The sequence below is a fragment of the Citrus sinensis genome, chromosome 5 (genome assembly GCF_022201045.2).
Source record: "Citrus sinensis cultivar Valencia sweet orange chromosome 5, DVS_A1.0, whole genome shotgun sequence".
Lineage (NCBI taxonomy): Eukaryota > Viridiplantae > Streptophyta > Magnoliopsida > Sapindales > Rutaceae > Citrus > Citrus sinensis.
In genome coordinates, this window is record NC_068560.1 from 31,976,869 (window position 1) to 31,997,800 (window position 20,932).

Here is a 20,932-nt window from a genome sequence, read left to right on the forward strand (position 1 = left end):
TGCAACTTCGAGAGTAAGTACAATAGTTACAAGCATGCTTAAAATTAGAAATTTTAGAATTAGGGGATCGACCTAATTGGACTGAAATGCTTGAAAATTCATCCTAAGCTGTTGATGACCAAGGAGAATAACAGTCCGGCCTTCCATTGATATTGCAGTTTGTACAAGATTTTTTGTTCAATGTAGTGACAACCAGAAGCTTACGTTTGCGGTTGTCTCGAGTTAAAAATTCATTACACTTGTTATTGAAGGAGAGGTTGGGGATTGATTTACAGGCAGAAATGTATATGATATCCACTAAAAATTTTTATTAGGAAGCAACCGGTAGCTGACAATTTTCATTTATCAATCATCAGAATTCAGACAGGCTAAAAGATATCCAATTGAAGCCTATTTTACTTGACTCATTTTGCTCCGACAACTGCTCTAGCTTGTCCCAAAAATCTGTAGTTACTCCAAGTCTGAAAACATCACTGTTTGTACAAACCATTCTCAGGTCAGGCTACATAATTCATAGATACAATATTGGCTATTAGTGCGGTGCAGCAACCTCTCTTACATTCAAATTCTAGAAATGAGATTGGTGATTTAGGCCATTGCCTTCCCTAATCTGCTAGCTTCCCCATATTTACACCACTGCTGTCACCCGATATCAGAAACTTTTAACATGCCCAGTCTGCAAGGGTCAGTAAACATCTGATATGAGCATCTGGACTTCCAGCAAAAGAGTCAAGATCATTTGAAAACAATTTAACACCGACAAAACATACCTCTAAAAAGTTAATGAAGATTAGCATTACATAACTACTCAGCTTCATCAACATCCACAGGGACAACGTCTTTGCTAACAATCTGAAACATTAGTTAATAACAGAATACCTAAACTCAAAATCGTTATGTAATAACATAATGCCTAAACTCATTAATCACATACAGAAAATGCATTTTACAGCCCTCCAAAGTTTAATTTTTCCCTGATATTAAAGCCGAGAAAGAAGCTTGTGACAAAACAGAAGGGAGTTAGTATTTGTCTGTTTGGTGGGAGAACCCAACCCAATAATACCAAAATCCCTTGTTATGCGCGGGGCAAATTGCTATAAAGCAATAAAAAAACATGCTTAAAGAGAATAAAATGCGCTTGGTGGTATAAACCGAGAAAACATCTGAGAATGGATCGCATGCCATTGTTCTTCTCTATGATAATACATAAATTCATTAGAATTCCATGTTGCTTTCCAAGTAATTTCATTTGTGTAATGCTGTTTATAGGGAGTAATTGTCCCTAAAACCTTGGCATTCAAAATTTTAGACCGTGTGTGCAGTACCAAGAGGGTCTACATAAAAGCTCCTGAGCAGCTACATCAGTTTAAATGCCTACACTACAACAAATTTCAAGGTAATATATTTGTTAATCAGAAAAGAGAAAAAAAATCATTTTACCAAATATGATTAGTAATACCCTTCCAAGAGAGCTCAATATGCAGATGAATGAGATTCATAACATAAGAATGACAAAATGGCTATCATCTCTAAAAAGTACCTCTGATATATATTCTTTCATTTTCTCACTAACTGGTCCGTCCAGAGCTCTCTCAGCAAGCTCATAAAACAAAGTATTGCCTTCAGGGCCATTAATCTTATCCTTCTGCAAATATCTGGAAAAAGAGAAAAAAATTAGGGATAAATGCTTGTAATCTGTCTAGAAGAAGCAACTCTTGTGGATAAAAGAACCAGAAACAAATATTCCATGTCATAGAGAAAAGCCGACCTTTGCTGGACCAGTATCTCCAACGCCTGCTTGGCATTTCCAAACACCGGATGGCTTACATCAGTTTCACACAATCCCATACGTTTCAAGTGACGCCAAAGGATATCTACAAAAGAAGCAAGTATGACTTATGCAAGGAAAGAACATGAAACCAAATCATGATAGAAAACAGAAAACCTGCCCTCACAAATTCTCATTAAGTCAATCACTAAAAACAACCTCCTGTAGCTACAATAACACCTGATTAATTGCACTTCAAGCATTGAATTTAAGTTCATCAAACTGACATGAAATTCTCTCACCAAAAGGTTACTTCAAATCCAAAATTTTTATCCACAGGATTTTATCTAAGCATAACTTTGAACAACCAAACCCGAAAGCATACCTTCTGGGATTTTACCTCCAGCAAGATGCACAATGCTAATTACAACAAATGTAAAACCAGATAGATGTGCTGAATTTTCATCTTCTACATATTTCTTGTACACCTCAGCAGGTAGCTGACTTATGAGAACATAGGACTTTGCCTCGGCAACACCTGAAAAAATTATCATTAGAACTACAAAATTAGCCAAAAAATAATAATAAAAAACCAGTATATGAAATGCCCCAAGGAAATGAGTGAGTTTTTACTAAACATTTTACTGTTGTAATTTCACAATTAATCTATTAATTGTGTGTGTACACGTATATATGAAGAAAAGGGCAATAGTTTTCACCAGTTTGCTGAGTAGAGCGGCCCTGAGTAGCGGATGAAGGGCGGCATCTCAGAAGCTCTCTCAATTCATAGCCAAAAGCATTAGAGAGCTTCTCTTTAGCCGCATTGATCACATGAGCAGGAAGAGCACGCTGGCTATAGTTTTTGGTAACCAATTGAACAAGCTCTTCTCTCTTGATCGGACACCCGGAGTTCTGGTGAGTCTTAAAAAGGACATACCGTACAACTTCTGCAACAAGCTTATCTATTTCCTATAGCAACAACAATAATTATTTTTAATACCAACTGGACAATACTTAGCTTCCTCTCAACTTGTTAGATATTTAAAATAAGTAAATAAAAAGGTCACCTCTTTCGATATATCAAATTGAGAGAAATCTTGGGTAGCGCCGGCCATCCTGAAGCGTGTACTACTTATTTCTGAAAGAAGAAGGGAAATAAAATAATTACCTTGTAGTGAACCGGGGTGAGTAAAAGTGGAGGCCGGTTTAATTTTATTTTTTCAGAGAAGAGAACCCTAGACTTAGATTTTTCCAAGGAGGGTAAATGAGAACATGTGGCGGGAAAATCAGCCATATCCACTCGTGTGAATGTTTATCTTTTTTATATTTTCCAAAATTCTAAAACATAGTAGTATTTGTTTTTAAAAAAAAAAAATCTCTGTACTCACGTTGAGGAAATTTCTTACAAAACCTTGACTGCCCCTGAACCTGCTGGTGAGCCTTATCAGTGGATATCACGCTCGTCTCTTCTTACGGATGAACTGAGCATCGGACGCTTGCGGGCGGGAGGTCCGGTGGCGTCCCAGTACCCTTCGGACGGTACTCCAGCACTCTTAGTCTTAGATGATGCTGACTTCAAAGCCCGAGGAAATTTCATTCCCTAACTCTTTACAAAATCACATCCATATTATATTAGAAAGTTAAACAAACAGCAGAATTTATCTAGTTTGGTTTTCATTTAACTAGTATAAATAAACTTACCGATAAAATGATTTATGAGTATGCTAATCGCAATACCTTGTTATGTTATTGGATTTTCTTATTAAAATTACTTTATAATTTTGTAAAATGTGTTTGTAGTATTGCAGGAAGTATTAAATAAAGTAACCAAACACAATTAGAAGTTATAAGCCATGAGAACAATTTCTCTTATTAGTTAGTTCAAAAATAGATTTTATGTAACCACTCGGCTCAATTAATTGAGTGAAGATAATCTTCTTTCTTACCTATGAGTGAGTAGTAGACATCCCTCGAATATTTGTGAGGGTTAAAATCTGGACAGAGCTCCATTAGCATTGATGTAAGTTGGTTAAAAAAAAAAAGATTTTATGTGCCAATTCCATCAATAGTTGGGATTTAACTCCCCTCATAATAGGATATCTCTTACAAATCTTGCTTCAGTATTAAGTAAGAGTATATCAGTATATAAATAAATAAAAACAAAAAAAAAGAATTTTACGTTCAAGATTACAAGCAATTGTTGCTTATTTATGGTGAAACTTGGCCAATACAATCAAGCGGAATGTATGTGGGCCAAGGGAGATGTGTGTAAATCAAACAAATAATCACATGATATAGGGAGGGCCTGACTAGAGGCTAACTATACTAGATAGCTTTGCCCTTTCGCTAATTAGCCAATATTAGCTAGCTAATGGGCTGATGAAGCAAGTAAAATGAGATTGATATCATCCGTGCAAGTGGTGGAAATCCGCCTTAAATACCATAACAAAATTCTCTGTGTTAAATTTTTTTTACTTTAATACACTTTTTCTGTAAAATGCTACATGGGTTACGTGATATTTCTTAAAAGATAAAAATAACAAAATTTTAAAGACCAATTTACAGTTAACATAATTATAATAAAACACTATCCGGTTATTCCTCTATTGAAAAATTCTTAGATTTTATTTTTTTTTTATTTTTTTTAACCTAAATAACAAGTCCATTTATCAAGAGACCCAAGAAAAAATTAAGAAAGGGAAAGGTAAACTTCGTTAGTGACGACGACGACGACGGGAGTGATGATCAATTAACCGAAGTGCGTAATTGCACAAGAAAAATAGGAAAAGGAACTTGACAAAACTACAATTGGAGCCTACTGTTGTGTTGTGTGTGTGTAGTCTTGGCGCTCTTATCAGAACACGAGGAAATGGTCTTTCGAGTCAACGTCGCGACCCATGTGACCAAATTTCCATCCAACGGTCAGATCTGACCCAAAGGCAAATACTCGCACGACCGGCCAAGATACAGTTACCACATGAAGCATATTAGTGTTTTCCAATCCCCAGACTCTTTTATGACCGTCGATCTCACTATTGACCCTTATCAAACAAATCCAACGGCCTGTTTACAAAGTTCGGCATATCTAGCAACAGCAGTTATGGAGCAAAATTGAAAACAAAAAGCAACAAAGCTCAGAGAGAGAGAGAGAGAGAGAGAAGGAAGAGAGCTAGCGAGAGAAAGAGTGAGTGACTGAACGAAATGGAGAAGGAGAGAGAGCATCATGTTTACTTGGCCAGACTTGCTGAGCAAGCCGAGAGATACGACGGTAGCGTTTCAGTTTTTTTTTTTTTTTTTTTTTGTGTGTTCAATTTGTTTGGTGCATGGCAAATTAATTTGCATATGTTCATAGATTTATGGATTAGTAGTTATAATTACTCTGATTATGTTAGTTTCTGTGCTTTAATTAGTTGTTTGATTCATGCAATTGATGAGCTTCACCAAGTACTGTTGCTGTGTTGGTGTCAGCTACTCGTTACTTTCAGCGTTATTTGTTTTACGCTTTAAGGGAGTTTATGCTGCTAGAAGAGACTATTTTTTGGGCTTGTTCCTCAATTTGGTCGCTGATCTAGAAGATCTATGTAGTGCATTCAAGAAATGAGTATAATTTCATTGTTAATTTGTGTTCTTTTGTAAATTTACTGCTATGAAGCTAGTGTAAAATGATGAATGAGGAAGTGGCTGGACTCTTAGCTAAGGTTGAACCTGATCACTTGCCCAGAGTTTCGTGTGGAAACATTGATTTGTTGTCTTGTGTGATATTTCTAATATGGTATATGTATATGAAGTGCAGTATACACAAAGTAAATGTTGATATGACAGTTCCCCCCCCCCCCCCCCCCCCCCCTCCCAAAGTCTGATTAAGAAACCTTTAAATGTAGTAGGTTCCATATTTGAAAGATGAAATTGAACTTTTTGTTAGTGGGACCATTTTCAGTATTTTCTACTTGAGTTTTTCTCATTTATTGTTATTTTTTTCCTTATATTAGAGATGGTTGAAGCCATGAAGAAAGTTGCCAAGTTGGATGTGGAACTGACTGTGGAGGAGAGGAATCTGGTGTCTGTTGGGTACAAGAATGTGATTGGGGCAAGAAGAGCATCATGGAGGATTTTGTCTTCCATTGAACAGAAGGAGGAGGCCAAGGGTAATGAACAAAATGTGAAGAGGATTAAGGAATATAGGCAGAGGGTTGAAGATGAGCTTGCAAAGATCTGTAATGATATATTGTCTGTCATTGATGAACACCTAATCCCATCCTCCACATCTGGAGAATCAACCGTGTTTTACTATAAGATGTGAGGATTCTTGCCTTTACTTCTTTGTGGTTTTAAGTGTTCAATTATTCTGAAGCAAGAAATGCTTAATTATGAGATAGAAGAAAGCAAATGTCTATTTGCAGACTTGTGAAATTTTCAAGAATAAACTTTCAGTAAATATAGCTTTAGATTATTTGGCTGTCGATTTAAAAACTATTTAGTCTAAACATTATTGTTGGAGTAAGCATAAGAAGAATGAGAAGAAATGGCATGAGATCAATTTTTGGCGTATAATTGTGCTTGTGAAGGGGATTTCAATTTCTTAACATGGTTCTTTCTTTAAATGCTTCTATCTTTCTCAACTCATTCACAACTTCCAAAACATGTTCTTTTACTGCTTTTATATCTTGTATGTGCCTTGCAGATCCATATGTTTCCTTTTCATGTGGCAGGAAAGGAGATTATTACCGTTACCTAGCTGAGTTCAAAGGTGCTGATGATCGTAAGGAAGCTGCAGATCATTCACTTAAGGCTTACGAGGTGCATTTGATTCTTTTCCTTCCTAACTGTCTCTCTTGATGTTCTTCTTCCTTTTCATTAATTATTTTGTTGTAGAATATGACACAGAGTGTTGTTTTTTCAATATTTGTAGGCTGCTACAGCTGCAGCAGCCTCAGAGTTACCCCCAACTCATCCAATCAGACTTGGCCTGGCTCTTAACTTTTCTGTTTTCTACTATGAGATTTTGAACTCACCTGAGAGGTTAACTTGCATCTTTCTCTTTCTTTCTCGACAGACCTTAATTGTAGTGATAAAATTTTCTTTTCATTTTAATTACGTTTTCAAATATGGCATACATGTCGTTGATTATTTATATATTCTTAGACAAACTGTGGCTCTGTAGATTCTATTCTTTCTGTATTCTCATACTTTGTTCTGGTTGTGTAGGGCTTGCCACCTGGCTAAACAAGCATTTGATGAGGCGATTGCTGAACTTGATAGCCTTAATGAAGAGTCCTACAAGGACAGCACCCTTATTATGCAGCTTCTTCGGGATAATCTCACCTTGTGGACCTCGGATCTACCGGAGGAGGGAGGTGAATGCTATAAATTTCTCTCTTCCCTCCCTTCTTGAAGCTTCTGTCAACTTTTTATTTATTTATTTTGGTTTTGAGGTTCAGAGGTCCTCAAGAATTATCCTCGTCTCAAAATTTTTTCTTTGATTAAATTATGAAAACTTAGTTGTGTTAGAAATCAAATATCAATTTGATTGCTCAAAGAGCAAGCTTGTTATACAAGGGTTGAGAGTATCACGGTTCCAATTGTGCACAGTATTTTCTTTTTTTTCTTTCTCTTATCACTGGTTTCAGATTTTTCTTTCCTGCAGTTTACTTCAAGAGGCTTATCGCAGTTTCTTATACTTCTTGTTATATCTATTATCTATTTATTTTTCTTTTAATATATGTAGTTAGTATACGGATTGGATAGAAATCTGACATCTGTGCACAGGGGCTTTTGATGCATTGATTCTAATCTTAAAATTGATTTGGCAGGTGAGCAATCTAAAGGTGATGAAGTTCAAGCAGAGGTGAGAGAATTAAGCTTTCCTATCCTTGTTTACATTTATATTACCATTATCCAAGTAATATCTTTAGTATGATAATCAGTTTGATGTTTTTAAAGATTGTTATTATTAGTATTTTTATGGTTTTTGAAACTTTTATGGTCATTTGTGTTGCTTTCAGCTTTTTTGTTCTTAAATGAAAGGGTATTGTATTTCAGAGAAAAAAATTTCAAAGATTATCTGCAGCATGATTACACTTCCTTGAATTAAAGATAATTATTATTTTATTGTTAAAGAAAAGATATGTATTTGGTAAATATAAGGTATGTGTTCTACTGTTCTTGTTCTTTGGCCAATATGTTGGCGATAAATATAATTTAATAGCAATGACTTGTTCAACCAGTTTTTAAGATAACTTTGGTATTGATTTTTATAGCAGTTATCTCCTTATCTTGTAGATCAATTTTGTGCTTCGAAGTTGTGTTTGTGTACATTTCTAAATTCTATTTTATATATATATTGAAAACTAAGTATTATGTAAAACTTTATTAGCTGTCAATCAAACCAATTTATGAGGTTTAAATTTTGCAGAGCTAGCCGGGGATGCATGAGCATCAGGAGGAGAAATTGTGCTAGTTGGGTTCTAATATCTATTAGTATTAGTAGTATAGGGATTGAAAGAACATTTGGCTTGTATAATACTTATTACATGTTTTTAATTTCAGGTTGTTGTGCTATTTTCTGTTTACATATAAATTGAGTTTGCTACTTCTCGAGATAGGACTTGCTATGCTATTTTAGTGCTAGTTTAAAACTATTTTACGTTCTAGGTTTTGCAATTTCCACTCTCCTATTTTGAAAATTGAAGCCCTACTATTGGGCTTCTTCCGCTCTTGACTGGGGCACCAGTGATAATTCCAATTCGTACAAAATTTAATTTTCATGAGATGTGGTATAGGAAAAGAACAATATTTTTTTGAGGGTTAGCATATTCTTTTTAAAAATACGCAAGAACAAGGCAATTAAATTGATTATTTAAATCAACAAAAAGCCTAAATATCCGCTGATAAGTTTGATCTGCCGAACCTGCAAGGCCAATTGAAAATTCAAAATAAGCCGAGAAATTCCTGGGATAGCCTCAAACCAATGCAAGAAGATAAGTAAGTTGGGACCGCTACCAATTAACTAACAAGCGGACATCTCCTAGCATCAGGTGTTCGTTAACTTTGTTTCAAAGAAGTAGATAATAATGAGTGAATTTGAAAAAAGAGAAAAATCTTGCGCAACCCAGACTTCTCCTGTATGGCCAAGACATCGACATGATCTGCGCCTCCCTAACGAGAACATTCAAGAAGCCTTTTTCCACTTTTTATGGAGGCTGTTGTCGTCAATTGATCCCAAAAATTTTTTTTATAAAGTTTAAAATTAACGTGATGTCAAATAAAGTGGCAAATTGGAGTGGGACAGACAGGATGTGCCAGCAGTGCATTGGATGGACGAACAAACAAACGGTCTACCAAAGAATGTGATATGTGTTTCATGCTCGACGTGCAAGATGCTTCTCACGTTTATTGCCGTTTAATCAATTAATCTATTCTTCCATAATTAAATTAAATAAATTTCTGATTAAAGTCCAACAAGCATCAAATGCAATAACCCAATCTTCTGAATGCGACGATTTTAACCTTTCTGCCACCGAATTTTTGGTGATTGATGGTTAAAACTTTTGTGAAGATTTCAAATGAAAAATTGAGGTGAAAATAGCGCCACTCCTTACTTATTGTGTATATATAATTCCTCGCTTCTGCTAAAATTACGATTTTGGGCAAATTTTGAATTACAACCTACCCTTATTTTTTTTTCTAAAGATTAAGAAAAAAGGAAAAAAAAATAGAGGTAAATTGATTAATTTTTTTCTTTTTTTTTATCTTATTTATAAAAATAAGGGCAAGTTGAGATTTACAAATTTATAATAAGTTGAGCAATATTTTGAAGAACATCATTACATGTGGGGATACTATGAAATTAATCTTAAGATTGCTTAATAAGCCACTAGGCTCTATGCTGGTAACCATTTTTCCTTCAGAATGAGGGCGCATGTTTGAGCTACAAACCTTGTGTTAACAGTCTTCATTTTCTTCGTAGATATAATAGAATCTTAATAAAAAAAAAAAAGAATATGGGTTCTACTATAATAAAACTGGTATAAATTAGTGTAAGGACTTGTTTGTTAAAATCTCAAGTCTGAAATTTTATTCATTTTTTTTTTAAACTTACATGTTTGTTTATTGTAACTTATTTCTAATTTTTAAATATTTTTATCTGAATAGAAAAAGTAAATTTTTATGACTTTTATTTTAATGAAAAAATGTGTGCATAAAAAGTAAATATTATATTCTAAAAATATCTCTATTAAATATACTTATTTCTTAAACTATAAAATCTAATCTTTTTTATTTTTTACTTATAAAAACATAAATGTCAAATAACCATGTTTAATTTTTTTTATTTGCTAAAACAAACAAAATGCCACTTATATTCAGATATTAAAAAGAGAAAAACAAACATATCATTCAAATATTTATTTTCAGACTCATTTAGACTTACAAAAAAAAAATTAGACTTGTTAAAATTTAAGAAACAAACGCTACCAAAGTAAATTTCTAATTATAAATATATTAGATTTCTAATTGCATGAACTAAAAATTGACATGATATCTGAAAAAGTCATTCTTGCTAGAGGAAGTTTTAATTTTTCCTTGGTTACTAATTTCAAAGTCCAAGTCTTTTTTTTTTTTTTTTTTTTGGTGACTAAATTATTCTAATTTCTGAAAATTCATAAATTTATTGCGAATTCCTTAATGGTGTTGATGGTTGGTTGTCCATTATTCTTCCTGCTAATCCATTGCCCGTGCATGGCTATCAATGTAAATCACCAACTTACTTACCTAATTGGTCAGAACTCATTCAAACTCCCTTAAATTTAACATCCAGCCCTAATTTGCAACCACTCCTCCTGCTCATCATGCAGAGCTGTTACACTACCCGCACAAAGGTTTCTCATAATTATGAATCTTAAGATCATGAATTGACCTTGCATACTTTCACTAATAAGCTTAACCCCAAGGTATCCGACTGCATGATTATTCAACGGTCCATCCTGAAGAGCACTTCTACATCATCTTGCTCGTTTCCACTCTTTTTAGTCTTGTCCACAAACAATAATTCACAGCCTATCTAAGATCATTTCCTGATTCTCATTCCCACGTGATTAAAAAACAAACCCATCACATCATACACAATGTCCAAACCCCTTACTTGTTTGACTCAAAAACCCCTTTTGATTTTTAAGACGCAACGTATTTTATTAGTAAAGCATCGACTAACTCACCAGTTAATCCCCAGTTTCTAATTCTACTCACTTCTGGAAGAATGTCAAGGTGCTTTAGCTTCACCGAAGCCAAGAACTGGTGCTTGAAGTCCTGTTTCAAAAGACTGGGATTCCGATCCTCAGTCACTGATCTTCAAGACGGCAGTGTCATGCACTGTTGGGTCCCCAAGACCCGAAACGACTCAAAACCGGATCTTGTCCTGATCCATGGGCTCGGCGCCAACGCATTGTGGCAATGGACTAACATAATCCCACACATGATTCACTACTTCAACGTGTACGTCCCAGACTTGCTCTTTTTTGGCGACTCGTTCACGACTCGACCTGAGCGTTCCGAGTCGTTCCAAGCTGAGTGCGTGATGAGAGTCATGGAGGCTCACTCGGTGAAGAAACTCAGCCTGGTGGGCTTGAGCTATGGTGGGTTTGTTGGGTACAGCATGGCTGCTCAGTTTAAGGAGAAGATTGAGAAGGTGGTGATATGCTGCTCTGGGGTGTGCTTAGAGGAGCAGGATTTGAGAGACAGGATGTTTAAAGTTTCTGATTTGGAAGAGGCTTCAAAGATTTTAGTGCCACAGTCGCCAGGAAAGCTTAAAGAATTGATGCGTTACACTTTCTTTAAGCGGCCTCCTTTGAGCTTGGTGCCATCGTGCTTGCTCTCCGATTACATTGATGTATGAGTAAATGTTTTTCTTTTCCTGGTTTCAACTGTTGTTGATCACACGACCAAACATTTAAGCATTATGTTTAAAAGAACTATTTGGTTGGTTACTTGGGCAGGCAATGTGTACAGAGTATTTAGAAGAGAAGAGGGAATTGGTAAGAGCCATACCCAAAGATAGAAAGATCTCAAACATTGACAAGATTACCCAGGTAGATTTCCCTTCTATCTATGATTATATAGTTAGAATTAATTAATTAATCTACCAGAGTTGATTTCTCTTCTAAGCAAATGGCTTCACTTTCAATGGTAGCCCACTTTGATACTCTGGGGAGAGCATGATCAAATATTTCCATTAGAGTTGGGTCGAAGGCTGAAAAGGTAAAATCTCCATATCCAACAATGAACAGTGCATTCCTTATTTTGAACAAGTCACTTGGTCATCTCGTCTGAGCCTAGATTGTTGTTGAAACGCAGCCATTTGGGTGATAATGCTCAGCTCATAGTGATCAAGAAAGCAGGGCATGCTTTCAATTATGAGAAGCCAAAGGAGTTTTACAAGCACTTAAAATCCTTTCTACTTGATTCGCAGCCATCTCCTCTTCCTCCCAGCAACCAATCCGCAAATGCTTAGCTACTGTACTGATTCTGGATCGATAATGTATTTTCTCATATCTCTAACTTTAATTAATTAATTAATTAATTAAAAAGGCAGAGATGTGGTCAAGACCATTGAATAGACTTCTCAGTGATGTCTCTGTTGAGGCCGTCTGTCTGGCGCCGGCCACATGTGTGGCTTCTGTTTTGATTACGCACAGGTTTTTGAGTCCATGCGTAACAGGTTAATGGTTCTACCTGTCAAAACATTTTCCAGAAATGGATTTCAGCCACTAATGCTCCGTTTGTGCGCAGTACTGTCATAATGTATGTGGCTGTTGTGTGTGATTTTTCAATGCTTCCATCCAAGAAAAGATTCTTTAACGATGTGAAGTATTTGGCTGTTCCAGAAGATAAAGCAGAGTCGACTTTTCAGGAGCATGTAGAACCTTTAATCAAACTATATTATATATCTGTTATACATTAAATAAAAGATTAAAACTTGTCAAGACCTTTAAAACACACTATATATGTAAGCGATTAAGCAGTTCTAATTCACCCATTAAAGACTAAAACTTGTCACCTTTAAAACACATTATAATTTAAATCTAAAATTAGCATAAGAACCTAACCTAAGCTTCTAATTCCCCATTAAAATTTGTCAAAAGACAGACACCAACATAGTGTAACAAGTTTCTGTCAGCAACCAGAGGGAATGACATACGGAGGAACAGAATATTGGAGATTCATGATGTACCAAAGCAAGGGGAACCAAATAAGCAAAAGTGCAAATAATTTGGCTAGAAATAATCCCCAAAAGCATCTGGGTTTGTTATATGCCTCCAGAACAAAGCCGTCAAGAAATAGACCCGAAGATCTCAACCCTTGCAGCCGAAAGGGGAGGCAGCAATATTAGATACCATCTCACGTAACAAGAAATCAGACAAAAAACCAAAAACGCACACGCAGCAGAAAGCAGAAGGTGTTGAAACTTCAAAATGTTGACGAACAAGTGCTGGTATAAATAAACGACGAGTCTCAAAACCCTAAAATTGCCTGAGCTGGCTTTACTTTGTAGTTGGGCTTGGGCTATCCTTTGGGCTGAAGGATAACTTAAGTCCTGCATGTGGGTAGGTACAACTTTTTTGGATTGGAATTGTTATTTATATTTACATGTATACTACGATCTGAAATCCGTTGGAAGTCCATATATATACACCTCATAAATTTGTTGAACAAATATTTACTCCCGCAATTGATAAAGAGATAATCTATCCCATATAAGAAAAATTACATTCTTAATGAATAAATGATGAATCAGCCGAAACGTTGTTGTTAAATGAGACAGATTGGAGCAATTGAATATATAAAGATGGTCCCCGTGTTGTCTAATTTCCATTTTGATGGCCATATAAGTCAGAATTTAGCTCATTAGATTTTCTACATCCATTTTCTTATAGTCAAGTCAAATAATGCCACTAGACTTGTGAATGCTTTCATAACTTTCACGAAATTTTGTGCTTCATCGCATAAAAGGTGCATATCAACCGAGAAAAATAATTAATTTATATTGATTTTGTTTCACATGTTTATGGGTGCGTGTGTGATTAAAGTTGGACAGTTAGAAGCACTAAAGTATTTAATAAACATTAAACACTAACTACTGTAATTTAAAAGATATATTGATATGATTTTTCACTTATATAATGAAAAATCTATTATATCTTTAATAATTTTATCAAAATTATTATTTAAAATTTACACTTACTATATATTACTAACTTTTGTTTCTAGTTACAATTTTTTTTTCACAACAATAACTTAAAAGTTATAATACCTCAATTTCAAACACACCCTGTATCCAATTATATTAATACATTCTACGTAAAATCCACCAAATATCTCAAATAAAAATCAAAATAAAAAGTAAAAACCACCCAAATTTTCAATACCAAAAACTCTAGCATGCTAATTTATGGGTTTTCTATTTATTTAATTGACAATCCGGATTCTGGGGATATTATTAATTTTATTATTTCGAAGAGCCCGAAAACTCATAAAGTTTAAACTCATTTGCGCAGCTGCCATGGCATTGGCGCCCTTCTTGCTTGAAAAATCCTCGAATTACAATAAAAATCAAATTCTTCATCTACAAACAGACAGTGGTGTCTTTTGTGCAAGTTGAAGGATAACAATATACATCAGGTCCCTAATTCACTTTCATAAAAGAAATCAAACAATATCAAACACCATAACCTAATCAATCAAATAAAAATTTACAGAAGGGGAAACTCTAATCTTTTCTTTTTATTTTCTGTTTTTTCTCTTATCCTTGTTCCTCTTGACAAATTCCAAACTTCTGCAGAACTCTTGATGAGGATTACTTGAACAGCCAATTGTCCGTAATTTTTTCATTTTTTTTCCTTCCTTTGGTTGGTCTAGTCAGAAATTGGCATCCCATTATTTCAGGTATATACTGCATCTGGCAGCGATTTGGTTTAAAAGGTTTTTATCCCCTAAATCTAACAACAACACAAGATATATCATCTTTGCTCTCTCTTTTCAATGCTTCAGCTGTTAATTGTTTGGCTGCCTTCTGTGGGTCTTTGAACTTTCTTGCAATATCCACAGCCTCTTGATTGCTCATCACCTGGTTTATTTCCACAAGAAAATGAATTCATAACGTAATTTGCAAGCACGGGTATGCAATAGTTACACTGATGCAAGAAGAGATAAAAAGTTGAGGAAAAAATTAACTTACCTTCCAAAGACCATCACTTGCAAGGACTAGGACGTCACTACGGCCGTCTAAGATAGTATTTTGTATGTCAGGATCTGATCGCAAATGTGATTTAAGGCTCTTGTCTCCAAAGGCACGAGAAACTGCCAGCTGCCCATTAACTCGAGGGACATCACCTGATAAAAAGATGCAAAGACAGCAGAATTAACTATATGTAAACTGTAGCCCAATTGCCAATCTTGTCTGATCAATGCAAGAACACCAATAAAGAATTCGGTGTTGAGAGTTCAGCATAAGGAGGACACCAGAGAAAATGTACAGTTCTTCTGTTAAAGCAACAGCTTTGCAAAATATAATGCAGCAAATCAACTAAGGAAAAATCATCACTTAATCTGCAAAAATCAAGGAGAGAAAATCTTTGATGTCTGATAAATGGGGACACATTCAAAGGTTTTCATGGGTGTGCACGGGCATGTATGGAAGTAGAGGCACCAGTTAGCCACTAAACGGAAGTGAAAAGCATACCATCATCTATAATTTGGCCATAGTCTATTTGAGGGCATTTACTTCAAGTTCATCCCAGATATAGACATCACAATCACTTACAGAAAAGGACAAACCAAATCGATATTTCCTACCAAAATAACTTGATACTCTGACAGGTGGAATTTCATGAACCAAAAAAAAGTAAGTCTGAAAAGTATGAAACAAGGAAAATGCTCAGCAGAATTACACTTGTTTTTTTTTAAAGACCGTGCATGGGTGTGTATGGAAGAAGAGGCACCAGTTAGTCACTAAACAGAAGTGAAAAGCATACCATCATCTATAATTTGGCCATAGTCTATTTGAGGGCATTTACTTCAAGTCATCCCAGATATAGACATCACAATCGCTTGTGGAAAAGGACAAATCAAATCGATGATTCCCACCAAAATAACTTGATACTCTGATGGGTGGAATTGAACACCAAAAAAAAAAAAAAAAGTAAGTCTGAAAAGTATGAAACAAGGAAAATGCCCAGTCGAATTACATTTTTTTTTTAACCTCGATCCACATATTGATTAAGTACTAACTCAGACATACTAATTTGTGGTGATCATTATGATGGCTGCAATTTTCAGAGGCATTTTAAGAGATTCTGCCAAATGGCATGTAACAATTCCTCCTAATGCCAAAGACTCCCAAAATACAAATCTGTCTTCAAAGATTTGTATACTGAAGAGCATATGTAGTTTCCTACATATTCTTCTAAATTTCCTTGTGATCTTATGAAATAATTAAGTATTCCATGGTATATCCAGACAGAGCTGTCCTTGTGACCTATAAATTCAAGAAGCCAGTATTCATTTAGGTTGCTCTTATTAAAACTAATGAAGCAGGGATACTCATTCAATCTCCTAGCGTTAAACACATTGACAGGCCTTCAAAGATCTCAGCCAAAAGCCCAAAATTCAGCAAGACGTATGAATAACATAAACAGAAATAGAAAACAGCAAGAGAGTGCTTCTCAAAAATGCACAAGAGCATAATCCTAAGTTTCATAATGAAAAGTTGGAAATCAATGAAGTTGTCTTTCAAAACAAAGAAAAATTGTCACTCCTAAAAGCAAAATATTTCAGCACTTGATATATAATAAAAGACTGCATGGACTGCTAACTATCTCTGATGAACTACTCCAATCCAAATGTTGCCTAGATTATTGCTAAGCTGACAATTCATTAAACAACAAATCTGGAAGATGGGAATGAGCTTATAGAAATTTCAAAAATAGTCTGAATCCAAGTAATTTTAACCAATGTAAAATGTTGCATAAACTAGAAAATGAGTCAAGTAAAATGAGGATACAAGCAAAAAGAGGATCGACAATATTTTCTAAAAATCATCAACTTTAGTCTACATGAATTCCAGAAGAATATATTTTAGTCAATAACAATAAGTAATGAACTTTCAAAACCATGTCTGTAGTGAAAACCTGGCATATTAGAGACAAAGCCGCCTTTATCCTCAATGCTCCCTCGTTCAGTGTTCGGCTCATGGTCTGTAGTCATCTGTACTGCAACGCCAGCCGTTGAAAGAACTGCTCGAGAATCTCCAACGTTGGCTACCCATAACCTTTGACCATTTATCAAAATTGCAGTAACAGCAGTGGATCCACCCCGGCCCAAGTCAGAGCTGTGTGAGAGAATTGCTTGGTCTGTCTTCTCATAAGCTTTAGAGATAGATCTCTGGGGGTCAACCCAAAACTCTTCCTAGAATGTTAAAACGTGAAATTTCAGAAAAAAATAATCCGTAACTAAAACTCGACCTTAAAGTGTAGTTATCCATCACAATTCAAAGCAAGATCCTACCTCCTTTAGGATGTTGGAAAACAAATGCTTTTGTAGGTAGGCAGGCACAGTTTCTCCCAAATGGCCGTCATAAATAGCAAACAACCCTAATTCATGACCTTGAAGTTGCACAAATTTTGCAACATGATAATCCTCCATGGGATGATTAGCTTTCCCTTTTACCAAGCTGAAACCAAACTTGACTAATCCAACATTGCTTCTCCCCTTACCAGTAGATGACGAGCGTCCTCCCACAAGCTATATGGCAGAAATATGAATAAAAATATTTAACATAGTCTAGAAGAGGGGAGAAAAAGTAATTTCAATTTTAACCACCTGCATCAGACAGCTGCAATAACATTGTGCAAATGGAAAAGTAATATCAAATATAACACCCCAAGCATACAAAGAAATGAATTTAACTCCGCATCTCTTTATTTCTTAATGACTGGATTTTTCTAGCAAATTTCAGAACATGGTAGACGGGTTAAGAAATGGTCAATAGAAGAATTTAAATCTTCGTACTTCAGAGCAAATCCATTATTCACTTAACTCACTATATTCAGACCAAACAGAGAAGCTTGTTAGCAAAAAGTATGCTGTTGGTTCACTTAACATTGCGAACAAGGTTAAGCTAAACTATGATTACGATGACAAAGATAACATTTTAAATTTCAATAAAGTGTGCACCGAGCTTCAGTATCTCCAAGAACACAGCACACAAGTAGTTAAAAACCTCAAAGCAGATCAAACTTATCAAATAACCCAAATCTTAACCACCATAAGATCAATATAACCTAGTTAACCCCACCTCCAGCCCAAAAATTAAACTCAGCACGCACCACAAAGAATGATGATCAAATTACCTCAACATGCAAAAGACATAAATGGGATCAATTCTCACTTGAATCCAACAACTGAATTCAAAACCAATGAGAATTCTCAAAACCCTACTAAAATTGAGTATCACAATATATATATCCCTCCAAAATAATACCAACTGTAGCCCCAAAGTCAATTACCTAGCTTTAAAAAGGAAAAACAGAACAAAAACAGAAAATCAGCAAAGAATCAACCCAAAAAAAAAAAAAAAACTCACCTTCGAGTACGAAGCATTAAAGCAGCATAAGCTATCCATAAAATAAAAATTCAGCAAAGCAGTTCCAACTAATTCAACTAAAATTTCAACATCAAACTCTTGGTAAACAACTCTACTCCAAAATTTTAAATCAAGCCCAGCTCCCAGAATTCTCAATCTGCACCATCAAAATCAGATCCGATCATTAAGAAAAACCCTTTCAAGCATAACCCTAAAACCCTATAAATTCATAGACTAAAAGAAAGCAAAAGCAAAAACTGGGTGGTTGAGAATTACCTCTCGTTGATCAATTCAAAGCTAAAAATCAACTGATGCTCCTTGTTGGTGATCTTTGTTCCGTGGGGGGTTTTTGATGTTTCTTCTTCTTCCTCTTTTTTTTCTAATATAATTTGTGTTTATTAGTTTGTGCAAGCAATTGAATAAAGAGATAGATTATTATAAACAGAGATTAGAAAGGGGGGGAAAAAAAAAAAAGAGGGAGAGAGGAGAAGATTTGAAACCTTTTTGTAAAGGAGAAAAAATAAAAATTATTTTATGAACAAGATAAACAAATTAAAGAGAAAGAAGGAATCGAGAGAGTCGCTGGTTCTTGTGATGATTTCGTATTATAAGCGTTTTGGGAGTCTTCCCAGTGAGAAAAATTTTATACTAAAAAGAAAATTAAAATTAAAAATTAAAAAAAAAATGAAAAAGGCTGCCACAATACCAGACTTCTTTCGTGTTGACTTTGCTGCTGTACTTTCTATTCTTTAGTCTTTTTGTTTGCATTTGGCCCTTTATGTTTCCAATATTTACAACATACAACCCCATATTTTAATTTTTTTTCACTTTAATCCACTCGAGTCTCTACTGAACAGTCTGAACTTATTATTATTCTTTTTTTTTTTAACCTGAAACTAGTATTCCACTCAATTCTAAAACTGGATAATTTCAGATACAGCTGTCATAACATAATACGTCGTGGTATTACTGGACATTAAACTTATGACAAAATCTAGTTAATTTCTATAATATATTATTGTAGAGGCAAATCCCAAAATGAACTTGGATATAATAATGGGAATGATGGAATGTTAAAAAAATTAATGCATGAGTGAATCTATTCACATGCACGAAAAGAGAAGTGATTTTATCACCGATGTCTATAGTCCGAGCCTTTAACAAGTTTGATAATTAAATTTTATTCCTAAAAGGCAGGTGATTAACAATGAGAGAGAGAGAGAGAGAGAGAGAGAGAGGGGGGGGAGGCAATTAGAAATTGATTAATTTGTCAACACGAGTAGGATATTTTTGAACCGGGGCCATGTGGGTATTAGATACAAGGGTAAAAGCGACGACAAAGCATGCAGTGCTTGGCTAGCAAGTGTATTTCCTCCGAAGAAGAAGCATGCAGCTTCCTAATTCTGGTGTAATTGACAAAGCGGCTAGAGACATCAACATATTTGTTAAAAGAATTTTTTTTTTTTTTTTTATATCTTTGATAAATTAACAAACAGTCAAAATTTGAAAATAGAATAGAAATAATAAAAAGTATATCTCATGGCTCATGGTCACATGTATTCTTAAACTATCTCTACAGTGTTTATTACGTCATGCATTTTGACCACGACCAGCCAACAAACTTCATTGACTGGCCGGTTAATGTGTACATGCAGAAAGAGAAGATTTGACCCATAAAGCTCTATATATATATGTAAAATTGCGATTTTTGAGATTTGAGTGCAATGAATGTCGATATGAGACCAATTTCAATTTTGTTAGATTAGCTCTTTTTTTGGTCCATTTGGTCAGCATTAGCTATACTCTTTGCTATCAATCACACCGACCGTTTGATTTCTAAATTGGTATGTTTTGTTGTTCGAGGGAAGGAAAAGGATGGAATAAAGAAGACGAGTAAAAAGAAAAAAAAATCGACAAAGAAGCAACCAAGTCATAAAAACATGCTGAACAAATTTGAAAAGTGAACAGTACATTTCCTATTATTGGTTGAAAAACCTCATCTTTCCTGAAAACTTTCGTTGCTCATCCTGAAATTTATTTAATTTATTGGTTTTTGAATTTTTTTTTTTTTTTACCATACGATGATCCTAAGGCCATAAGAGTATGAAACCGTTTTCTAATTTTATAATATGTAATATCATTGTATGTTAGGTATTAAGAATAAATTAAGTATTTTTTAATATTAATTACACATCAAATTACTGTATTACAATAGATCATTACACTAATAATTTATAAATTAGATATATAATTGAGACTTACCTTATGAGTTTGAGTCCATGAAGAGTCGAACCCTTACGAAATTCACCGCTAGGCCAAAGACCCATTAGCAAGAACAAATTAAGTATTAAAAGAAAAGAAAGTCTATTTCTCATTTTCCCCTTCTTTAGTATGCTTTCCTTCAAATTTGCTCTTTTTCCTCTTACCCTTTAGTCTCACCAGCAACAATAAAAGCAGGCAGGTATGCGTAACATATTCTGTTCATGGCCCCGCCAAGATGGATATCGTTGCACAAAATTTGTTTGTTAGTA

General features: G+C 34.8%; 4 protein-coding genes across 6 annotated transcripts; 2 read left to right on the forward strand and 2 right to left on the reverse strand.

Annotated features, from left to right (window-relative positions):
- Window positions 1-284: 284 nt before the first annotated feature.
- On the reverse strand, window positions 285-3,397 carry LOC102628610 (uncharacterized). Of its 2 annotated transcripts, XM_006472530.4 has the most exons (8): window positions 3,157-3,392; window positions 2,836-2,906; window positions 2,488-2,737; window positions 2,154-2,306; window positions 1,769-1,874; window positions 1,541-1,655; window positions 771-852; window positions 285-676 (listed from the first exon to the last, which is right to left on the reverse strand). In XM_006472530.4, exons 2-7 carry the CDS (start codon window positions 2,881-2,883, stop codon window positions 805-807), a joined length of 720 nt encoding a protein of 239 aa, XP_006472593.2. In that variant the 5' UTR covers window positions 2,884-2,906; window positions 3,157-3,392; the 3' UTR covers window positions 285-676; window positions 771-804. The 2 variants fall into 2 exon arrangements, with proteins under 2 accessions (XP_006472593.2, XP_024952111.2); XM_025096343.2 differs by lacking the exons at window positions 285-676; window positions 771-852 and adding an exon at window positions 859-1,374 and having other exon boundaries at window positions 3,157-3,397.
- A 1,469-nt stretch (window positions 3,398-4,866) lies between these two features.
- LOC102628987 (14-3-3 protein 7) lies at window positions 4,867-8,367 on the forward strand. Its single transcript, XM_006472531.4, has 7 exons — window positions 4,867-5,036; window positions 5,758-6,064; window positions 6,478-6,565; window positions 6,678-6,787; window positions 6,974-7,122; window positions 7,579-7,613; window positions 8,181-8,367. The coding sequence occupies exons 1-7, from the start codon at window positions 4,970-4,972 to the stop codon at window positions 8,184-8,186; spliced, it is 762 nt and encodes a 253-aa protein (XP_006472594.1). The 5' UTR covers window positions 4,867-4,969; the 3' UTR covers window positions 8,187-8,367.
- Window positions 8,368-10,927: 2,560 nt separating this feature from the next.
- On the forward strand, window positions 10,928-12,591 carry LOC102629265 (uncharacterized). 2 transcript variants are annotated; one of them, XM_006472534.4, is made up of 4 exons: window positions 10,928-11,651; window positions 11,758-11,850; window positions 11,927-12,019; window positions 12,116-12,147. In XM_006472534.4, the coding sequence occupies exons 1-3, from the start codon at window positions 11,022-11,024 to the stop codon at window positions 11,978-11,980; spliced, it is 777 nt and encodes a 258-aa protein (XP_006472597.2). In that variant the 5' UTR covers window positions 10,928-11,021; the 3' UTR covers window positions 11,981-12,019; window positions 12,116-12,147. The 2 variants fall into 2 exon arrangements, with proteins under 2 accessions (XP_006472597.2, XP_006472596.2); XM_006472533.4 differs by having other exon boundaries at window positions 10,939-11,651; window positions 11,952-12,019; window positions 12,116-12,591.
- A 1,768-nt stretch (window positions 12,592-14,359) lies between these two features.
- Window positions 14,360-19,051, reverse strand: LOC102630126 (probable protein phosphatase 2C 10). The gene is made up of 6 exons (XM_006472536.4): window positions 18,678-19,051; window positions 18,402-18,558; window positions 17,324-17,560; window positions 16,948-17,224; window positions 14,997-15,151; window positions 14,360-14,885 (listed from the first exon to the last, which is right to left on the reverse strand). The coding sequence occupies exons 2-6, from the start codon at window positions 18,438-18,440 to the stop codon at window positions 14,745-14,747; spliced, it is 849 nt and encodes a 282-aa protein (XP_006472599.2). The 5' UTR covers window positions 18,441-18,558; window positions 18,678-19,051; the 3' UTR covers window positions 14,360-14,744.
- Window positions 19,052-20,932: the final 1,881 nt, after the last annotated feature.